This window comes from Peromyscus californicus, unplaced genomic scaffold, assembly GCF_007827085.1.
Source record: "Peromyscus californicus insignis strain IS unplaced genomic scaffold, ASM782708v3 Scaffold_5__1_contigs__length_169319896, whole genome shotgun sequence".
Lineage (NCBI taxonomy): Eukaryota > Metazoa > Chordata > Mammalia > Rodentia > Cricetidae > Peromyscus > Peromyscus californicus.
The window spans coordinates 121,338,791-121,352,135 of record NW_026294573.1 but is presented as its reverse complement, the minus strand read 5'-3'; the positions used below and the strand labels follow the sequence as shown (position 1 = coordinate 121,352,135).

General features: G+C 40.8%; 1 protein-coding gene across 7 annotated transcripts in view; it reads right to left on the bottom strand.

Moving 5' to 3' along the window:
* The window catches only part of Klhl32 (kelch like family member 32), a 231,289-nt gene that overhangs the window by 118,854 nt on the left and 99,090 nt on the right, over positions 1–13,345 (bottom strand). For all 7 annotated transcript variants that reach the window (XM_052715096.1, XM_052715100.1, XM_052715101.1 and 4 more), the window contains exon 4: positions 6,383–6,490. In XM_052715096.1, coding sequence (XP_052571056.1) covers positions 6,383–6,490 — 108 coding nt within the window. The remainder of the gene's footprint in view (positions 1–6,382; positions 6,491–13,345) is intronic.

The window sequence follows — 13,345 nt, the reverse complement described above, 5'->3', positions numbered from 1 at the left end:
GATGCACTTCAGCAAATTTCCTTCTAGAATTGTTTTACATGCTGCAAGCAGAGTAAGGCTCATAAGCAAATCTGACGGAGACTTTTTCCATACCAAGTGACACATTTTCCCCTGAAGGAATCGTCCATGGGAAAGCAGTTCCAATTAAGATTGCTGCCACTCTGCTGCCTGGTTTGATGCTCAGGTCTCTAGAGAAAAGTATTCTGTTGTGGAGAATAAATATAGTTTCCATCAAAATAAAGTGCTACATATACATACCTCCCAGCAGGCTTCCTGTTCAGTATGCCATCTATGGGGGTATCAAGGTCTACAGCAGGACAGGACCTGTCATCAACACCCTGCATATGTTTGTGTAGGGCTTACACACACACACACACACACACACACACACACACACACACACACACACACACACTCATGTGAACTTATAAGAACCAAATGAAAATCAGAAAAAAAATCCTTCAATACATAAGAATATGGAAACTAAGGAAGAATTTCCTTTGATAGTCAACTCTTATTTGTGTGAACAGTCTTATATAATTGCCACTATATATAACAATGTTTTGCATTTGCAAGAATATCACATTTTTTTTTTATTTCTGAAAGACTTAGAAATGGTTAAGAATTACAAAATATTTCCTTGTGCGTATGACACTAAAGCATTCTCTGGGTCAGAGAAAGGCTGTTAGAATGTGTGTCCTTAAAAACATATTCTTTCCTGAACTCAAAAAGCCAAGGATTAGAATCTTGGCTACTGAAGAGAAGAGAAAGGCTATACCAACACTAATTTTCTTCTTTAGATGCTCATCCAACTGGCCCATAGCTGACAAAGTGAGTAACATTTGGATATGGAGTGCTTTAAGGAAGACGACAGATGTCCCTGTTGCATGGCATGGCATTTCTCCTACTCTGGGCTTCCAGAGCCTCTCCACCAGGTTACAAGTGATATAGCAGGAAACAGAGAGTTTCCTGGAAATGGAAATAAAACTAACCACTCTCCAGAAAGTGTAACATGAAAGTCCTTGGCACACATTCAGACCTTCTTGACATCACAGCCAGGGTGCTGAACAGGAAACCCTTGGCCCTGAGTTCTACCTGCTTACATCCTGGCACTAAGCTACTCAGTTCCTAGAGGTTATCCTGAAGCACTGAGCTAGCTGGCCTACTTCCCAGGATTCTTTTCTCCATAAACTAGTTTCAGTGTTACCTGCTCCTCCCCATCTACCTGGAGTTTTTTGTCTGTCTTCTTGTCATCTGTCTGTCTTAAAACAATTCTTGCCTGTTTCTGAGTGGCTGAGCATTCCTAAAATCAGTAATGAGATGCAGTACCCCCATTTTCCTCTCATCTTTCCCATGTTGGGAATGAGATGCAGCACCTCCATTTCCCTCTCATCTTTCCCATGTCAGTAATGTATGCAGTATCCTCCATTTCCCTCTTTCTCATGTCAGTAATGAGATGCAGTATCTTTCCCATGTCGGGAATGAGATGCAGTCTCCCCATTTCCCTCTCATCTTTCCCATGTCTCTTCTAGTCCAGACTGAACCATGAGAAAGTGAGATGGAAGAGGCCAGGAAAGAGGAACCAGGTTCTTGCACACCGGGGTACATAAAAGCCAGTGCCTTCTTGGGTTGGTTCTTCCTCCTTTAATGGCAGGTCTTCCCAGCAACAGTCTCCAGAACAAGGCCTGCTCCCCAGGGAGATGCTGCCTGTCACCTCTGTCCCATTGCTGTCTCTGCTGCAATCCCAGCAACTGTTTGTGGCTGTGCAGGGACACCACAGGGCTGCAACACATGCTGAGCCTTGTTCAAGCAATCTGTGAGCAGTGTGTAGACAAAGGAAGAATACTTTCTAATGGGTGCAAAGACAAGTATAGGCTTGTGAGACACGTGTCTGTGATGACACAGGAAGAGTGCACACATGTTCAGAGGAGCTATTAGCCCTGAGGAAATTTTGACTTTCCTTCAACACTTCCTGGATGAAATCTGTGGGATGCTGCTAAGAAGGCTGTACTTTAGAATTGTGTGTAGGAGGAACACACACACACTGTTGCACTTAGCAGTATTCATTCAGCACTCCCACTCTGTACTCCAAACTTCTTTCCAAGACAGCAGTGATTTTCAGACACTTAAAATACTTGCATTTTATAGTATGCTTACTACAACCAGCTAAACATATAATCAGCTGTCAGTATGCATGCATGTATGTGTGTGTTTCTCATACACATAGCTCTAAAGTGTATATATATGTATATATAACATACCATATTACATATACACATATATATGTACATATATATATACATACATACATATATATTGGTTAAAAAACATCACTGGAAAGTCCATAATGATCAGTAACAATGAAGAAATTGGAAAAACCATGCTTTCATTTATACTAATACATTCCAGATTCTTTTTTACTCAGTGCTACTTTCAACTCCACAATAAGAGAAGGCATCTTTGCATATTTCCCAAACATGCTACAAACGCAATGCTTTGCCATCATCTGTACCCCTGTTACAAGGCAAAATGGATTTATTGCAAAGTCATTTTCTTGAGAGAGGGTCTCACTATATAACACTGAGTGGCCTGGAATTTGCAGTGTAGGCCAGGCTGATCTCAAATTCACAAATATCCACCTGCCTCTGCCTTCTGAGTGCTGGGATTAAAGGCGTGGGTCACCACATCTGACTACAAAATCATTTTGATGTTTAAGAAGCCAAAGTTCCGCTGGGCAGTGGTGGCGCACACCTTTAATCCCAGAACTTGGAAGGCAGAGGCAGGTGGATCTCTGTGAGCTTGAGGCCAGCCTGTTCTACAGAGCAAGCTCCAGGACAGCAGCCAGGACTGTTGCACAGAAAACCCTGTCTCAAAAAACAAAACCAAACCAAACCAAAACAAACCACAGTTCTACCTCATCTTTCAGTTTGTAGCAGAGTGATGACATGGAAGAAGAATGAAAACTCCAAGTTCACTGACACGGGAGGTGCCCCCCCCCCACTACACACACCAGACTAAGGACATGGAGCTGTCTTCAAACATCTCCAAGTACTTCTGTGCCTCTTTCAACAAGATGCAACAAATATGACATGTCCCCTTCTCAATGGCACTCAGCAAAAGGCAACAGACTTGGAGTTAGGAAGAGGTTTTAACAACGAGGTCAAAATACACCAGGGGAAAAGATTGTATTCCGTCCACTGCACCTCCTTGATCTCACTGTCTGTTTTGTTTTGTTTTGTTTGAGACAGGATCTCTCTATTTAGTCCCAGCTATCTTGGAATTTGCTATGTAGACCAAGCTGGTCTAGAACTCACAGAGTTCCTCCTGCCTCTGCCTGGAATTAAGGGCTTATACCACCATGGCCAGAGGATTTTCCTGCCTTTCAAGAAAGATCACCACATTTCTTAAAGTTGTTTTACAAACTAGGTCAAAGAGTACCCGTAAAGTGCCTAGCATTGTGTTCCGGCTGCTTCACAGTATTCCATGAGAGAGATGCTCCTTCTTGCCCTTTTAGGACACAATTTAAACAGTGGAGTTGATGGTGTGTGCTCTAGCCTCAGTATCTCTCTGTGGATACTCTCGAGAATGGGCCTCCGGTCTCGAGAAAGATTAAACCTAAGTCCGGGATAGGTCGGAGGTCTTGCTTTCCTTTCCCTTTTAAAAAAGTCATTATATTTGCGACATGTATTTTTTTCCATTACTGTGACAAACACCATGACCAAAAGCAACTTGGAAAGGAAAAGGCTTGTTTCATCTTAAAGTTTACAGCCCATCACCGAGGGAAGTCAGGGTAGGAACTCAGCGAAGGATTCCGGAGGTAAGAAATGAAGCAGACCATGAAGGAATGCTGCTTACTGGTTTTCTTGCTCTCTGTGGCTCACTCAACCTGCCTTTTTATACCATCCTGAACCATCTACTCCCAGGTGGTACCAGCTGAATGCACTAGCCCTTCTCACATTAATCAAGAGAGTTCCCCCCACAGAGCAATCCAAGGGAGGTATTGTGTCAATTAAGGTTCACTCTTCCCAAATGACTTTAGTTTGGGTCAAGTTGACAAAATTAACCACTACAATTGATCCCTTGTCAACTTGATACAAACACTTATTACTGTTAAACGACTGTATCCTTTCTTGTTTCTCTCCAAATCTCATGTTAATATCACAATATAGAACATAGTATAACTTTACAAGTCCCACTTTAAAATTTCAGTCTTTTCACAGTATCCGTCTCTTTCTAACTACAAAGTGTCTCAACTACGGGCTCCTGTAAAATAAAAAATAACTTACATACTCACTTCCAAGAGAGAACAAAAACAGGGAACAGTAACAATTAGATCAAAGCAAAATCAAACTCCAGTAGTGTAACTCCAATCCTGTAGCTCAGTGTCCAAGATCTTGGACTCACTCAGTATCTTCTGGGCTCCAAAGAGCTTGGATAGCTACACCACTCTGGCTCTGCCATCCAGAGCACACACATCTTGTCTTATAGGTTCAGGCAGGTTCCACTCCACACCTGCCATTGTCCTTTCTGATCATCCCAAAGTACTGCCATCTCAAATATGCAGAAGTATTTCACTACAGTTGAGGCTGAACTCTCACCAATGGCCTCCTGGCCTCTCTTCAAGGACTCTGACCCTACCACATAGTGCCAAGCCTCAGTTTCTCTCTGTGAAGTATGGGTTATTGATTTTACATAAGAGACAGACAATGCAGATATGACAGTGGTGTTAAGAGATAAATGTACACATGAAATAATTTAGAACTAATACATTAATTTACATATGTAAACCAAAAGCATAAAATAATTTTATTTACTAACTTCACTACAAAAATGTTTGGCAATTCTGTATAATAACTGCCTGCCTTAATTTCTTAAGATATGAAATTTGACTAGGCTAACCCTGAATTTGCATACACCATCCTCTTCCCTCCTTTCTTTCTTTTACTCAATGTATATTGTTTTTGTTTCTTCTGTTTTCATTCTAGATGCCAGATTTGTCTAAATTATTCTAAGACATATCTCAAACTCTACTGGATTAAGAAAAAGACTGAACAATATCACACTTAATTTTTCTTACATGTTTGAGTATTCTGCCTGAATGTCTGTCTGTGTACCACTTGTATGCCTGACACCCACAGAGGCCAGAAGAAGGCATTGGATCCCCTAGGACTAAAGTTACAGATGGTATGAGGTGCCATGTGGGTGCTGGGAATTGAAACTGGGTCCTCTGAAAGAGCACCTAGAACTCCTAACTGCTGAACCATCTCTCCAACCCCAAATATCATACATTCTAATAATCATCGAAAGAAAATTCAGAGGAACGGTAAGCCTTCCCACATTCTTCAAGAACCAAATACTACCTTCTCTGTGAAATGCAGTGCCTGCGGTCCCTGGTGACCATGTCTCACTTTCGTGTGTGTGTTCTGCTTCTGCTATAACTCCCAAATCTCCTTGAGGCTTTAATACTGTTGCGCTGGATTGTTTATGTCAACTTGACACAAGCTACAGTCACCTGAAAGGGGGAACCTCAACTGAGAAGACACCCCTCTAAGATCAGGCTGTAGGCAAGCCTGTAGGGCATTTTATTAATTAGTGTTTGATATGAGAGGGCCCAGCCCATTGTGGGAGGTTCTACCCCAGGGTTTGTGGCCCTGAGTTCTATGAGAAAGCAGGATGAGCAAGCCATGGAGAGCAATCCAGTAAGCAGCAGTCCTCCACACTTCTGCTCTATTTGGATTCCTGGTCTGACTGCTTTCTATGATGAACAGTGATATGGAAGAGTGGGAAAAATAAACACTTTACTCCCCAAGTTGCTTTGGGTCATGGTGTTTCATCACAACACTCTGCCTAATACATAAATTGGTGCCAGGAGTCAGGTATTGCTCTGGCAGACCTGACCTTGCAGTTTTAGGAAGACTGTAGACTGACTTTGGAATTTCAGGCTGAAAAGCTATTGAGTGTTGAGAGTTTGGTAAGCTGCTCTGTGGGAGCTTGGAAGATAAAAGTATTGAGAGAAATTCAGACAATGGAGGACTGGCTTGTGAAGTTTCAGAGTGAAGCAAGGATTCTACTGGGCCATTTATGTGAAGAATCTGTGGTGTCTGGTCAGCTGATGCTGAAGAATCAGTTGTAATTAACAAGAGACCAGAACCACTGAAGTAAGACCTTTGTTTTGCTGTTTCCTAGATAACATTAAAAATCAAATGGTTCTATTCATTTTTCCATTACTTCAGTTATATAATTAGGTAGTAGATATGAATTTTTTAAACATTAAAATTACCAATATACAAAGCGACTAATTCTCATCCGTTGAGGATACTTTCCTTTGATTAGGCACAGTCAATAAGCAAAGATACTCATGTCACATTTGGCACCACCATACCTGTCCTGTGTATGCAAACTCCAGAGCCTGCTTTAAGCCCAGGCTGGTCACACCACGTAAATTCACTTCATCAGCTCCACTTTCCACCATACAAAGACTGAACATTGCCTGAAATGTGGAAAGAAAAAAGAGAAAAGACTGAATTATGGGATCTAAAAAAACAAGAGAGAGAGAAAGATAATGTTCTACGGAAACTAGGAAATAGAGGTTTTCAGTTAAAATATAATTTTGGTTTCTGAAACACTTCCACAAAGCTTCATTTGCACAAGCACCTATCTGATAGCTAAATAGTTACAGTAAAACACACACACACACACACACACACACACACACACACACACACACCCCATGTACCTCTCAGCACACTGATCCAGGCAACAACATTCAGGCTCACTGAACTCACTTTCTGTTCTGGGATCAAATTGTTACATGAGGTGCAGCCATATTGAACATTCTGCCCAGTGGATGCCGAGAGTCAAGTCTCTACTGATGTTGTTGTCTTTATGGTCTTGGTTCTGGGTACACATCAAATACTCCTTGCTTTTTCTCTGTTTCAGTTACCAACAGTCAAACACAATTTGGCAATTTAGATGTAAAATACCAAACATAAACCATTCACAAGTTTCACATTCTGCACAACAACATGTTGAAATCTCCGGTGTCCACCGCTCTGCTCACTGTATCCATGTTATATATTCTACCCGCCCATTAGTCACCTAGAAGCCATTTCCGATATCAGATCAGTTGGCATGGACACAGATCAGCCTAACGCAGGTTGTAACATCTCCATCAATAGCTCCACTCCATCCATCATTCAAGCAACTATAGTACCTCACATCCCAAGAAAGGTGACTTTAAAACAATGAAATACATTGAGACGTGCAATAGGCACATTATTTTTATTATCTAATTTCCCGAAAGGGAAATCAGCATATTTATGCCCACCACAGCATCGTTCATAACATCCAATGTATGGAAACAATCTAAAAATTCACGAATTACATATTAACACACATCTGTGCTAAAGGAAACTACTCAGCCTTTGAATAGAAGGAAATCTCATTTTACACTGCCCAGAGGATATAGTACTAAGAGAAATAAACCAAAAACAGACTGCAGAAAGGTCTCACTCATAGTAAACCTGGATGCCGAAGGCAGAATGGTGTTGCCAATGGCTGGGATGAGAAGAAAATAGCCAGACAGGACTCAAAAAATAAAATGTTTCACAAGGACTGGGATGAGAAGAAAATGGGTAGACAGGACTCAAAAACACAAAGTTTCACTTACCCAAGATGAAAACGTCCTCAGGATCTGATACACAGCAATGTGACTACAGTTAACAATGATGTGCTGTATCACTAAGATTTACCAGAAATTTAAGTAGACTCACCAAAGGGAGCGGGGAGAAAGAAATGAAGGGGTGAGAAGAAAAGAAGGGAGTAGAGAGGGGTGGAGAAGAGAGAAGGAAAGAGAATAGTAATAACTTCATGAATCAATAAACGGGTCATTAGCTTCACTGTGACTACTCCTCAATGTGTGAATCTATGAATACTTCATTTTGTACTCTTGCAATATATGTATACTTTGTTTTTCAATAGTATCTCAATAAAACTGAAAAGGGAACCTAATTATTTGCCATCACGTTACTTTCAAGATGGTGGAGAACAGGGCAGAGGGACAGCCTGAGTATGGACTCTTGAACATGAGTTTGGGCGAGCACTTACCATCTCGGTCAGTTTTCTCATCTGAAGAATGGGACTAAAAACTGTATCCATTTTATTGGGAGGGAAGGATGGCTTAGTGGTTAAGAGAACATACTACTTCAGATCTTCACCTCTCCCTCAGCTCCTCCAAATACAACGCCCCAGTCTCACCCTTACCTCACAGCAGACAATCTGCTGATGCCTCCCTTCCTCTCTCGCCTGTCTCCAGTGGATCACACAGATCTTCCCTCCAAACTCCCCCACCCCCCACTCACACAGATCATCCCTCCAAACTCCCCCCATCCCACATTCACACAGATCTTCTCTCCAAATTCCCTCTACCCCACACTCATTACTTTATCCCAGCTCCCAGCTCCAGGAGCCATTCTCTGGGAGCCCTCAGGCCACTCTGGCCAGGGAAGTAGGGAGGCTAGCTGTAGATCTTCACCTCTCGGTTCCTCCAAACCCAATCTCCTTATCTTATTTATCTCCAGCTGTGTTACAGACCACCTGCAGCAGCCTCCCTCCTCACCCCACTTCTGAGTAGATCACACAGATCTTCCCCTGCAACCCCCACACCACCACTCACTGCTTTGTCCCAGCCCTCAACTCTAACAGGTTTTCTCTGGGAACACATGGGCCACTTTAGCCAGCAAAGCAGCTGGGCTAACTGCAGATCTTCACTTCTTCCTCCATTCCTCCAAGTGCAATCCCCAAGTCTCATCTCAACCTCTGTAGCTAACAAGCTACTGCGCCTCTCCTCACTCTCTGCCCTCATTCCCCAGAGACTAAGCAGACCCTGGTAGAACACTCTGCGTTCCTCCTTCCTGTGAACTCACTCAGCCACCTCAATCTAGCAAATCCTCATTCCTAAGTGAAAGCTTCCAATACCTAGAAACACATTTTACCTGGAACCCACATGGACATACTATCAGGATCCCAGAAGACTACTCCTACTATACAACACACAGCCATCACACTCTCCTAAAAACCAAAGAGGAAACAGAAACGAAGAAACAAAACACTCCGCTAACAATGACAGATAACAGCACCTAGAATTACCATCTTTTCAAATCCACATGCCTAGACATCAGCATAAAAACACAATCAATAAAGCCAGGACAATATGTCTTTACTAGAGCCCAGCAACCCGATCTCAGCAGGCCCTAAGTATGGCAACAGAGCTGAAGCAGGAGACAAAGACCATAATCAGCCTTCAAGAGAATGATAGAGGTCCTTAAAGAGGAAAAGAATAAATCTCTTAGGGAAATCTATGAAAATACAAACAGTGGAAGGAAACCAATAAAACCACTCAAGACCTCAAAGTAGAAATAGACTCAATAAAGAAAACCCAAACTGAGGGGAATCTGGAAATGAAAAATTTAGTAACTTGAACAGGAACCTCAGAGTCCAGCTTCACCAGCAGAATACAGTAAATGGAAGAGAGAATCTCAAGTATTGAAGACATGATAGAAGAAATGGATACCTCAGCCAAAGAAAATGTTAAATCTAAAAAACTCTCGGCACAAAACATCTAGGAAATCTGGGACACTATGAAAAGACCAAATATAAGAATAATAGGAATAGAGGAAGGAGAAGAATCCCAGGTCAAAGGCACAGAAAATATTTTCAACAAAATCATAGAAGAAAATTTCCCTAACCTAAAGAAGGTATAAGAAGCATACAAAACACCAAATAGACTGTACCAGAACAAAAGATTCCCTTAGTACATAATAATTCAAACCCTAAACATATAGAACAAAGAATATTAAAATCTGCAAGGGAAAAGGCCAAATAACATATAAAGGCAGACTTATTAGAGTACTACCTGACTTCTCAATGGCGACTCTAAAAGCCAGCAGGGCCTGGACAAATTCACTGCAGACTCTAAGAGACCACAAATGCCAACCCACACTACTACACCTACCAAAACTTTCAATCACCATAAATGAAGAAAATAAGACATTCCATGATAAAAACTAAATTTAACCAATGGCTACTTAAAAAATCTAGCCCTACAAAAGGCACTAGAAGGAAAAACTCCAACCTAAAGAGTTTAACCACATCCAAGAAAACATAAGGAATAAATAATCTCAGACAACAAATTAGAAGGGACACACACACACACACACACACACACACACACACACATCACCACCACCCACAACAACAACAAAAACAACAACAAAAGGAATCAACAAATAATGCTCATTGATAACTCTCAACATCAATGGTCTCAATTCCCCAATAAAAAGAAACAGACTAACAGAATGGATGTGAAAATGGGATCCATTCTTCTTTTGCATCCAAGGAACAGATCTAAACTTCAAGAATAGACATCACCTCATGGTAAAAGGCTGGAAAAGGGTAATAAACCTAATTTTTATATTTTATATTTTAATATTTATATGTTCCAAGCTAATAAACATAAGAAGCAAGCTGGTGTAACCATCTTAATATCTAACAAAATAGACTTCAAACAAAATCTAATCAGAAGAGGTAGGGAAGGACACTACACACTCATCAAAGGAAAAATCCATCATGAGGACATTGCAATTCTTAACATCTATGCCCCAACCACAAGGGCACCAAGTTTATAAAAGAAACAAGACTACTGTTTAAATCACATATTGACCCTCACACAATACCTGACTCACATCAATAGACAGTCATCCAGGCAAAAGCTAAACAGAAAAATGCTTAAGCTAGCTGATGTTATAGGCCAAATGGACCTAACAGATATTTACAGAACATTTCACCCAAATATAAGAGAAGATAACTTGTCAGAATTTCATGGAACTTTCATCAAAACTGACCATGTACTAGGACACAAAACAAGTCTAAACAGCATGAAATAACACCATGCTGACCACCATGAATTAAAGCTGAATATCAACAACAACAGAATCAACTCAACAGAAAGTTTACAAACTTGTGGAAACTGAACACTAATAGGTCACGAAAGAACTCAAAGACTTTCTAGAATTGAGAAAAATAAATGCACAACATACCCAAACTTATGAAACAAAATGAAGGTGGTTCCATAAGAGGAAAGGAAAGTTAATAGCACTAAGTGCCTACATCTTAAAAAAAAATGGAGACGTGTTGTGCTGACAACTTAATAGCATACCTAAAATCTCTAGAACAGTGGTTCTCAACCTTCCTAATGAATTGACCCTTTAATACAGGTCCTCAGGTTGTGGTGACCCCCAACCATAAAATTGTTTTCATTGTTACTTCATAACTGTAATTTTGCTGCTGATATGAACTGTAATATAAATATCTATGTTTTAGGAGACCCCTGTGAATAGAGGTTGTTCAATCTACAAAGGGGTTATGACCCACAGGTTGAGAACCACTGTTCTAAATACATATAATCAAAGCTCATATGAACTCACAGAGAGTGAGTCAGCATGCAAAGGGCCGTCCCGAGGCTGTGCCAGGTTCCTTGCTTATATTTTATGACTCTCAGTTTAGTGTTTTCATGGGATTTCTGAGTGTGCAAACAAGTGGGTCTCTGTTTCCTCTGTTTGTTTTGTCCAATTCCAACATGTTAGTTTTTGTGTTATCTTATTTTATTATTATCCCTTAGAAGCCTGTTGGTTTTTTAAGTGAGAGATAAAGAGGGAGTGGATCCAGATGGGAGGGGAGGTGTGGAGGAACTAGAAGGAGTAGAGGGAGGGGAAACCATAATCAGGATATATTATATAAGAAAAATATCTATTTTCAACAAAAGAGAAAAAGTTAAAAAAATGAAAAAGAACAGTATTATTGCAGAGTATCTGAATTCAGTACACAGTACCCAATCAATCATTTGATTAGGTTGCCTATAACTTTAGCCAACAGATCAGATACCTTCTTGTAGCCTCCATTGTTGTTGGGGTTTTTTGGCTCTTTTTTTTTTTGGAGTGGGGGCACCATCCAGCTCCCAAATAAATCACACACGGAGGCTTATTATTCTTCATTAGGAATGCCCAGCCTTAGCTTGGCTTAGTTTCTAGCCAGCTTTCTTAAACTATCCAGTCTACTTTTTGCCTCTGGACTTTTCCCATTCTCTTAGTTCTGTATCTTACTCTTACTCTGTGGCTTGCTGTGTGGCTGTGTGGCTGTGTGGCTGTGTGGCTGTGTGGCTGTGTGGCTGGTCCCTGGAGTTTTCCTCCTTCTCTGGCTCCTAGATCTCAGCTCTCTCCTTCCAGCTTTCTCCTTCTATAAATATATTCTCTGCTTGCCAGCTCTGCCTATCCTTTCTCCTGCCTTGCTATTGGCTGGTTCTTTATTAGACCAACAGGTGTTTTACACAGGCACAGTAATACAGCTTCACAGAGTTAAAAAATGCAACATAAACAAAAGTAACACACCTTAAAATAATATTCTACTACACTCCACAGACACCTGCATTCATGTGTACACACACATATACACATATACACAAATAATAATAATAATAATGACAATAATAATTTGTATCGTATTCGTTTTAGTGAACTTGATGACTACAAGCATATAAACCACTCAGAATACTGCCATAAATATGCAAGTTCTTAGTAAAATTTATACCTTGTAATAACAAAGCAATATCAAGTTCTTTTCTATATTTTCTAGAGAAAATAATACAATAGGAGAATACTGGAAACCCAGTGCTGCTATAGATTAAAAACAAACAAACAAACAATAAACAACCTAACAGCGTTATCTTCAGAGTTTATGGATTTGATTATGTATTTGAAGAAGATAGTCTGACATTCTGTCTTAGTTAGGGTTCCTATTGCTGTGATGAAACATCGTGACCAAAAGCAACTTGGGGAGGAAAGGCTTTATTCAGCATACACTTCCACATCAAAGAGAGTCAGGCCTGGGAGTCAAACAAGGCAGGAACCTGGACGCAGGAGCTGATGCAGAGGCCATGGAGGGGTGCTGCTTACTGGCTTACTCCTCATGGCTTGCTCAGCCTGCTTTCTTATGGAACTCAGGACCACCAGCTCAGGGATGATCCCATTCACAATGGACTGATCCCTACCCCACCAATCACCAATTAAGAAAATGCTCTACAGCTGTATCCTATGGAGGCATTTTTCCCAATTGAGGTTCCATCCTTTCAGATAACTCTAGCTTGTACCAAGTTGAAGTAAAACTAGGCAGCACACCCAATAAATAATAGAAATTGTTATTATAACTCAGACAGATTGATCTTTTCTCCCATGTGACTCCCTTTCCTTTTAACTGAATCAAGGGATGATAAATAATGCTTCTACCCCTCACC